Raw genomic sequence first — 9611 nt, forward strand, 5'->3', positions numbered from 1 at the left:
TTCCAGAACAGGCGTTTCTTCTGCTTGCTTCTCTGGGGTTTCTTCAAAGTTGGCACTGTGGTAACCACTTTTCATCTCTGTCCACTCCTGACCCCACCATGGCCAGGACATTGTTTTGGCCTGAGTAAAGCCTGCTGGCTCAAAGCCAGCTGATGGGTTGATGAAAGCATGAGGCGTGAGGATTTTAAAACTAAAGCAGCACATTGTGTCCCAGTCGAAGTGGCTGTTGCTGCTGCTGCTGGCTCAGGTAAGGTGGTTCCGCTTCTGCTGAAGCAGAGGGTGAGGTGCCTGCCTTTCCCAGCAGCGCTCCTGTCTTCCTTGCAACAACCAAAGCTGTCTCACATGCGACACCTAGTAAGTGCTGATTTGCTGAGAAATGGAGATTTTAAATGAATCTCAGGAATAAAGCTGTAACTTTGTACTAGCTAAGTACTGGCTGTCTGCTTTTGCATGTGTGTTTGCATTTAACGAACAGATCCAATAGTGGCAGGGAGGTGGTTCAAGGGCAGGCTGCTCTAAGCAGCTGAGACTTCGTTGAGCTTTTAAGAATTCTACAGGGACCAAGGTGTGAACTTTCTTTTAGAGAGACAGAATTACCCTCTGCATGCTCACCACTCCATAAACCACTCCAGCACGTAAAAAGAACCACTCTGTTTATTTAATCTGAAATGGATCAGTACAAAATGTACAGAAACAGCAGTACAAATTTACAAATATACATACTCTGATTTTGCATTCTCTAGTCATCAGACTTCATAGTACCTTAAAAAAACCCACTTTGCTGATACTGTCTCCTCTCACCTTCACAACATTGCATCTGAATCCCACAGTCCAAACCGCTATGTGATGGTTGAAGCTCTCTGAGCTATTTATCAACCATGATTGCCAAACCCTGTGTAAACGTTACTCAACCGCTGCTTTAAATCTACTTGGCACCTCAGTACACCTTCCTCCATTGCTTTTCCACTTACTTAACATACTATTTAAAAAGAATTTGGCAGAGATAAGGCAACAGTTGCAAGTATTCACTATTCAGAGCTAGGAAGGCTTGAGGGAAGTTGGAAATACTGCCATCTAAGACAAAAGTTGATGGCAAAGACTGCCTTAGGATGTAAAGCGCTCTAGAAAAAACCCCATCCCTACAATAATATTAGGAATAATTAAAAATTACTTTTTAAATAAATAAATAATAAATAATAATAAATAAAGCCATTTACAACCAGTGGAATTTTAACACTCAACCTGCCTTTTAAAATAATTACTTTGCATATCTGTTTTGCAGCTTTCAGTGAAGACACCTCAACTACTCCCATTTTCAATAAAAGTACTATTTTCAGGGCTATTTTCCTGCAGGTTCATATGAAGCATTTAAAAGCAGCAAAAAGAGAGAGATCTGATGTGTCTCTTCAGAACTTGTCTAGACGAACGCTGTTATAGGAATTGTCTTTCAGGCTCTTGAAAATCTCTTTGGTACCATTCTGCCACTGAAGAACAAGATCCATAGGTGTTTTCCCTTGCTGATTAAAAAAGCAGAGGAAACAAGATTTAATTTCAGCTGGTGATTACTGAGTCCTTCGTTATGCCCTAAATATTTGCACGGTGTGTCTGCCTGACATGAGATACTCCTGCACGTGGGAGGTCAGACTAACTCTTGTATCCAAGATCTGAGTCCTTTGGCTCTACAGGTCTGGTCCCAGCCCTGTCCAAACTCATGATGAAATCTCTCTGTGTTTCCTTATTAGCAAATACCATGACTAGCAGAGGATGCAGGTGTTTCTTTTGATCTAGAAGGTTAAACTGATTAGAAATACATTTAGATGAAACCTCAATAAGCTACTCTTCTGTTTAGCGGTGGATTCAGATAAGAGTTTGTACTGGTTTAATTAGGTTATGAACCACATCTAAATTAAACAGTAGCAATTCCTGTGTGCAGACAGACCCAGAGAGAGGCAAGTCTTTGGTCTGCAGGGCTGTACTTTTCATCATTTTCATATCCTGATGAGGGATGATGCCAGGAGTAGCCCCGTGTTGGGGAGTGTGAGCAGAGAATAGGGAGTGCAAAGTGCTGCAGTCTCTGGCTTCTTCCATGACCCATTGTGTTTGAGTAATTGCCAGTATAAACGTTAGCTGGCACTGGTAGCACTCGCTGTCAATCCCACTGCTACACTGTTTGGGTTTGGGAAAATGAAGGAGGCTGTGATGTACGGTGTTTTAACAAGTGGTCAATGAGCTTCAGCAAGCCATCTGCTGCTGCAGTGCCTGAGTGGAGTCAGGAGTAGGGCTTCTGAAATGGAGCTTCTGCTGAGCCACAGGGATTTGTTTCCCAGTGGTCAGGTCAACATCCAGCCATCCAGATGTAGCACTTGGGCTTAACAGGAAGGAGATTTCTCTGACAAGCTAAGATTGTTGTTGTCCTAGTGGTGGTTGAAGCCCAGGAGTTGTGCAGAGAACAAGTGTCTGTGTTGTAGCTTTTCAATATATTGATTATCGAATCACAGAACAGTGTGATGTTATTTCAAGTTGCAGCTGATGGGTTCTGGTATTAGAAGAGTTACTGGTTTTTCCTCTTTTCTCTGACCTCCCCCAAGTTATACATGTCAGCTCTGCTTTAATTAATTCTGAAGTGATCTAATTAAGTCTGTTCACAATAGTGTCTCCTGGCCTTGAAACCTATGAAACCACTCTAAAGGGAAACTTACTTGAAATCATTTTGAATTGCTGCATTTTTTTGCTGTTACTTACGCAGTTCTTTATGGTTAGATCTGCTCCATACAGAATCAGAAGCCTGATCATTTTGTAGCGGTTCAGCCTCACAGCATCGTGCATTGGTGTGTCTCCTTCCTAGAGGCAGGAAACATGGACCACAGCATCAGTCCCACCGGTCCAGCACCGTGGTCCAGCCCCAACTGGGTAGCTGGGGATTTTTACTGGCAAGGGAAACTACCGAGGCAGGCAGCAGCTTGCTGCTACCTGATTGCTGGCAGGTGAGAAGTTGTTGGTACTTACTCTGTCTCTGGCATTGAGATCTGCTTCACAGGCGATGAGGTGCTCTCCACAGTCATACTGGCCCGTTCTCACAGCCACGTGCAGGGGTGTGCTGAGCAGCTGAGAGATGGGAGGAAGCAGTCAGTGGTATGGAACAGGTAAAGACCCCTTGAAGAGCAGCTGTCAAAAATTGTCTAAGGGTTAGCTTTTCCTCCCTGGTTTAAAAAGCTGCTGAGGCCCAGAAATACATACCTTGTCTCTTGCATTTCTGTTTATCCCTTTGTCCAGTAAGAATTTCAGAACATCCAGGTTCCCTCCCCGGCACGCCCAGTGCAGGGCTGTAGATTCAAGCTGCAGCAGGAAAAACAATTTGTTAGTAAATTAATTCAACGTTATAATTTTTTTAAAAAGTAAAATTTAAACCTTTCTGATAGATTTCTAAATTATTCCAAAACAATTTTCATGCAATTTAACCTAAAGCACTTCACAGTGATTGCTGAGTTGTTTCCCGTAACAGCTTTTCTTATTTTGCCCTAATTTCTTTAGTACTGTGAGTTTCTCACTCTTCACACTCGCTACACGTTCTTAAAGACCGAGATCTTGGCAAGGCTTCTGTGAGAGAGGATTTGTTTTGTCTGTTCTGTGAAATTCAGAAGTTAGTTATCTTTAGCCAGGCATGTGGCTGGTATGTGCTAGTTCGTATCTTACATTCAACGCTTTTTTGAGTTCTAAAATGCATAGGAAGTGAAGCTCAAGGGAATGAATAGTTCTCTTTAAAAGCAAACAAAAATCCCAATCCTGTAACTTAAGCAGGTCCACAAAGTGAATTAGAATCTTCTTCCCTTCAAGGTTCAGTTTCCCTGCCCTTCGCTCTGCTGGGAGCAGCAGAATGTCCACTGAAGGTCTCTCTCTGCCTGTTGTTCCTCCTGTTTCTTAGGCTACCCACGAGCACTGCTGGGTTAAGTGAGAGGGAGCAAGGCTGGCTGGCTCCAAATGTTTAGCAAAGGGATGAAGAGCTGAAAACAGCTGCAGAAGCTGCTGATATTAAACTGCCCGGAGGAGCAGGGGGCTCTCCCGAGTGCAGCCTTGAAATCCCAGTAGAGAATGTAACGCGCTGCACTGGGCCCTGGATACTTGTGTGGGACAGTGGTATCTCTACCACCTGCTATCAGGCTGAAGTGGTAGCCTGACCTCAGCTCTCTCACCCTACTTCAGGCTTTGTTGTTTGTGGCAGTCTGCTGGCCAGCATGTTCCTCCGCTTCCTGTGCTTTCCGGCAACCACTGTGGCAAAGGGAGGCAGACACCCCCTCCTGAAACCTCTCAACAGTGTTATTTTAAGGATTGACTTACAAGACGCTTTAAGGCCTTTCAATGTTCCTCTACAAGAAACACTACTCTTAAGGGCTTCTCTTGGTACTTAAAAAGCAACGGGCAGGGTTTTGAAAGAACCGTGAGTTGATGTGCATACCATGTCTTTCTGTTCAAGCTTGGCTCCAGCTTCCACCAGTTTTTTCACAACTTCCAGATGTCCTTCAGAGCATGCCCTGTGCAATGCAGTACGTTTGTACTGGCAATTAAAACAGTGCAAAGTCAGATATTTAATATGGCAGAAAGAGATATCTTTAAATCTTGTTTCCCCGCCTCCCTAGGATGATGGCAAACACATACTTTGTGCTGATTCATTTTCAAGAGCTAATACTTTTGAGACCTGAAACCTGCTAAATTTTAATAGCATCCTGATAGCTGAGAGCTGCCTACCCAGCATTTTAAAGGGTGTGAGAAATATCTGCAGTATGGCATTCAAATTTAAAATGACGCCTGTTGAGTTCCCCCATCCAACTGCTGTTTGCTAATGCGACTTATGCATTATGGAGTAGGAGGGCAGGCAGCATCACTCTTTTTTTTTTTTTGTCATTCTGCAGACAAATTTCTGGTCTCTTCATTTGTAGCACTGGAAGGGCCACCTGTCACAGAAAATCAGGGTCTCCTGGTCACCAACAGAAGGGTCTGTGAAGGGTCCCAGTGGTCCCTTTATTACTAGAAGACTTGATATGCAAAACTCTCAGTGTTTACTTGCCTTCCCTCCACCCTTTTTTCTCCTTAAATCTATGGAAGCTACAAAACCCAGTGGTAAAAGTCATTTTTGCTGTGTAATAACCTCACTGCTGTATCAGGCTTCGCAGTAAGAAGGAAGATAGTACCTCATCACAGACATTTGGGTCCCCTTTGTCTGACAGGTATTTTTCAATTACTGCCAACTTATTCTCCAAAGCAGCTCTAAAGAATGTGGGTATATCCACTGGTCCTGTCTGATGGAAAGAAAGACATGAAATGTAAATGCATGTGGTGCAAAACCCCATCAGTGCTCAGCCAGAAGCAGGTACTTTGAGAAAACTTACAATAATTTCTGGTTCAGGTTCCTTTACAATGGGAACTTTCACTTTCTTGCATTTTTTCTTCTTCTTCAGCTGAATAATTTTTTCAAGATCCTCCAAGTTTTCAAGCTTTGACCTCTCCTCTAATTTCTTCTTCTTCAGCTGAAACAAACCAGAGAAGCCCACAAGTTGAGCTGTGGCCACCTCTCTCTTTGAGAGCGGCAGAACAATATATGACAATAATATATTTTATATTATTGAGCTGAATTCAGTTAAGACTAGATGAACTTTGAAATAAGTTGGGGTTTTGGTTTGGGTTTTTTTTTCTATTGTTGTAGGCTTTTGTTGTTGGTTTCTTTACAGCTAGGACTAATTAACCATTAGAATAAATTACTGTGTGAGAAATTATACATCATCTATAGTTTTTCTTACATCATCAGACCTATTCCTAGATGCTGCTTCAGGCATATGTTGTGGGATACGTAGCATAAATTTTTGGTCTGTATTAGGGCAGGAGTCAGAGCAGCACTGCAATCCCTTCTGGCCCCACAATTTAAGAAATCTCATGTGCAGCTTATGAGATGGGGTGCCCCTGCAGTTTTAGCTTTCACCAAGTGTTTGGGGTTTTTTCCACCACTTTTATGATTCAGCCCCTGATTTATTTAATCCTCTTTAATGAGCAATATGCCCCCAAGTGAAGAGCAAAGTTTATAGTGATCTTAGCATTTCAGTCAGCAAGGGTTATATTTTTGTAAGCTACAAAGAATATCCCCAGTATCCTTGGAGGGGCAGTTCAAGAGATGTTTAAGACTTCTTCAAGCCTGCTTGTAAAAAGCATCCCTGTATGTAGTCAGTATGAGGCCCTGCTTACATCAAGGGCCAACGTGTTGCCTGAACTGAGATCCCAGGTACTATGAGGTGTCCTTGACTTCAGAAGGGGGATTCACAAACAAGGGGTAACCCAGGGTGAATACAGATGACAGATTCAGTCCCATGGTATCATTAACAGTAAGCGAATCGGTGAGAGCCTGTCATACAGTATGCACTTTTTTCTAGCTGAATGCTTATTGAAGTTATTTTCACGTCTTCCTTTTATTATTCTCTGCCTTTAGGGTTTGATCTATAGACCATTGACTTAATGGAAAATAATTATGTTTTCTGACTGCACTGTGGATCAATCTTAGGACCCTGTTTTGATGGAACTCAAGTCTCTGTAGCGAGTAATGATCTCTCTATTGAAGGTGAAGGTCAATAGTGTTAATTTTAATACTTCTTAGGCTCAGTTTCCCACCCTTCTTTTTTCAGAACAAAGTTTTTTACCCACTGCTATTTAAGCCTTTTCATCCCCAAATCACTGTAAACCTTTAGGTCAGCTGATTTTTTTATTCACCAAAGAATTTAAGATGTTACAGCTACTATTTTGGGGGGGAAATGGGGGGAAAGCATTGGTTCTTAGGGATACTTTCCTGTAGACCAGTATCACTTTCATTTGTAATTGATTTTTCCAAAATGTGCCAGTAAGCCTAATGTAGTGTTTTCATTAAAAAAAAAAAACATTTTCATGGTAGATAAGGCTTCTGGCTTCAGAAATGCACTCTTGCATCTTTCTTGCGTTAGTTATTTTCGGTGGCAGTCATTAGGTGTGCAAGCTGAAGGTGTCTTACAGGTTATGATTGCTCCCCATTTCTGACAGCAGGAGAGAGCCCCTAGGGTTTCAGTCAGATGTTATGGTGGAGTTCTGGGTTCTGCTTCACAGCGTTATTGCCTGCATCCATAGACTACAGGAGTCAGCAGATGCCCATGGCCTTTAGACCAACCTCCCTCCGTGGCAATCTCTCAAAGGTTTATCTAATTCACTGTGCACGTATTTCTAACTTAGAAAGAGGCAAAACTTCAAGGGCTGCAGCAGAAAGTGCACACAAGATGATAAAAAGCCAAGTACAACCCCCAAGAGCCTACCTCCGCTTCTAGTTTTTTCTCCTTCTCATGATCCAGATCACCTCGGGTCAGTGAGTGTTCAGAGACTGTCTTTAGGTCCTCCTGCTTCTCTAATCTTACAGCAGCTTCATATTCTCCATTTTTGAAGTCCTCAGGGAGGAAGCTGCCGGTCTCTTTATCGTCTGCCTTCTTCCCAGTCACCTGTAAAAGTAAATGTGATCTAATATAAGCAGCAGTTTCACGACTGCAGTAGCCTCCTCTGGGGAACATGGATTACCTAGAGGCCAACTGCACGTCATTCCTGTCCTGCTCAAGAGGGTCTGACAGGCACAGGGCAGACCTGGATTCGATGTGTGTGCCAATGGCTAGAGCAGTCATGCTTGCAGGCAGATCTCCTGCATCCACACAGCAAACCCCATCTTAGCATCTTCAGGGCTTGGATCCATGAGAGCAACTCACAGTCTAAGTCCCTGCTTGGCTTGGGTCGAGGTGTTGCTGTACTGACAAAAACCAGTGATTTGGGAAGAGCATCTTTCTTTGTTCAGGGTTTTCTTGTTTGTTCACTCAGCAGCACGTACTGGTACATGAAAGCTGCAAAAGGCCATGGTGGAGAGAGCCACCCCGAGCAGCCAGCAGCACCCTGTGAGCGCTGAGCAGGGGAACTGAGCAGGCAGGGTGGGAGGAGAGGCCTTCTCCCTGGGGACCTTACAGTTTTATTGAAACCCATCTGATGTGGTTAAATTGGGTTACTGAGTAATTTCAAGGCCGGTTTTACCCGTTGCTGTCAGTACCTAAGTCCCCATTTATAGCACTCGGCAAAACAGCAGAAGGTAGGTCCTGTGCGGTGGCTGCGTGTTGCTGTGCAGCAGCCCAGCTCGCAGGAGAGTCTGGAAATACTTCTGGTGCTCGATTAAGTATGTACAAAGAGATAATTCGTTAAACTTAGAAGGGGCTGTTGTGTATTTTGAGAGTGGTTCTGCAAATTCCTGTGCTCTGGACCAGCCTTCCACTCAATCACATTGTAGAACTGTGTTTTTTGTAGAGTTTAACGCTAGAGAAACTGTTGGGGCCTTGCCAAAAATTCAAGACACCACTAACTAGTTAAGCTGTATGGCAGTTGCATCTTAACATAGCCATCTGGGAAAAGAAGCAGTTGCTTTATGATGTGCTGGTGTTTTACTGGATTGTTCCTGTTTGCCCAGTTTATTGGTCAAATCAGGCATTTTTAGCCTGAACCCAGCAGTGGAATGTCCCATTATTTGTGGTCTGGTTTAGAGATTATTTTTCAAAGGCTTGTTACACCATGAGCAGTAGTGGGTGTAGGAACTGACAGTGTATTGTTAGAAAAATATGCTATTGCTGAACTGTTAGTTTAGTATTAGAAAATATTTTTATTTTCCTTCAGTGATACCTCCTCCTGGTCCCTTACTGGATTTAAATTCACTCAGTGAGATCAGAAACTTAATAGCTTCAAAAACAATTCAAATTAAGATCAAGGTCAAAGGATAACACATAGCTAAATTTTGGTCAATCTCTTCTTCCCAGTGAACTGTGTTCTGATGCAAACTCCAAGCAACTGCCTACCTGTATCAGTGCTAAGCTCCCTTCCCAAGGAAAAGTTAAAGTGAGAATATAGTAGCATAACCTATAGTATATATACAGGTTTTACATCTAGAGCACAGCAGTCCTGGTAACCTGCCAGATCACCTCAGGGATTCACAAAGATTGTGTCTCTCTGCCTGGTATAATCACAGCCTGGAAGGAAAAATAATTATGAATAAATGAGAGAAGGTTGTACCTACCAGCTCTTCTACTGTCATCATCATCATGTTTGCCAGCGTCTGGGCTGTACTCCTGGATGGCTCAGACTCCCAAGTGCTCAGGCCAGCTCTGCTGGGACCACCACGCTAGCTTTGCTTATATACCTTTGGGAGAACTGTGCTTGAATGAGATAATCTTCCAACCTGGGAATCCAAGTATGCCCCTTGGGCTTGCCAGCCGAGAGGTAGGCTCGCGCTCATTCCAGACATGTTAACGAGCCAGATCTGATGTCCAGGCAGGGAGGGGGGGCGTCAGTTGGGCGAGGAAGGGTGAGCCTCACAGTCTAACCACACTGAGTATGTGAATCGGAATGAAATGTGAGCTCATCATTCCTTTGGCAATGACCGCACAGCTCAGCAATGCGAGTCATTCCGAGTTCCCAGTGCCCACTAGGACAGCTGCCTGTTGATGGAGCGTTATAGCTTCATCTTTTAAAAAAAATGAAATAAAAATTTAAACTGTCATCCAGATGACTGTAACGCACTGGAAAGG

General features: G+C 43.4%; 1 protein-coding gene across 1 annotated transcript; it reads right to left on the bottom strand.

Moving 5' to 3' along the window:
* Nucleotides 1–658: 658 nt before the first annotated feature.
* ANKRD1 (ankyrin repeat domain 1) lies at nt 659–9173 on the bottom strand. The gene is made up of 9 exons (XM_084265439.1): nt 9101–9173; nt 7320–7499; nt 5385–5522; nt 5187–5294; nt 4454–4552; nt 3238–3336; nt 3007–3105; nt 2743–2841; nt 659–1517 (listed from the first exon to the last, which is right to left on the bottom strand). The coding sequence occupies exons 1-9, from the start codon at nt 9125–9127 to the stop codon at nt 1407–1409; spliced, it is 960 nt and encodes a 319-aa protein (XP_084121565.1). The 5' UTR covers nt 9128–9173; the 3' UTR covers nt 659–1406.
* Nucleotides 9174–9611: the final 438 nt, after the last annotated feature.

Source organism: Gallinula chloropus (assembly GCF_964237585.1).
Source record: "Gallinula chloropus genome assembly, chromosome: 5".
Classification (NCBI taxonomy): Eukaryota; Metazoa; Chordata; class Aves; order Gruiformes; family Rallidae; genus Gallinula; species Gallinula chloropus.

Excerpts from the sequence above, each read along its gene's own strand:
- ANKRD1 (XM_084265439.1), bottom strand. The coding sequence starts at position 9,127 with ATGATGATGATGACAGTAGAAGAGCTG. Across the intron at positions 7,500-9,100 it reads TGATGACAGTAGAAGAGCTG|GTGACTGGGAAGAAGGCAGA; the intron begins GTAGGTACAACC and ends TTACTTTTACAG. Across the intron at positions 1,518-2,742 it reads ATCTAACCATAAAGAACTGC|CAAGGGAAAACACCTATGGA; the intron begins GTAAGTAACAGC and ends TTTTTTAATCAG.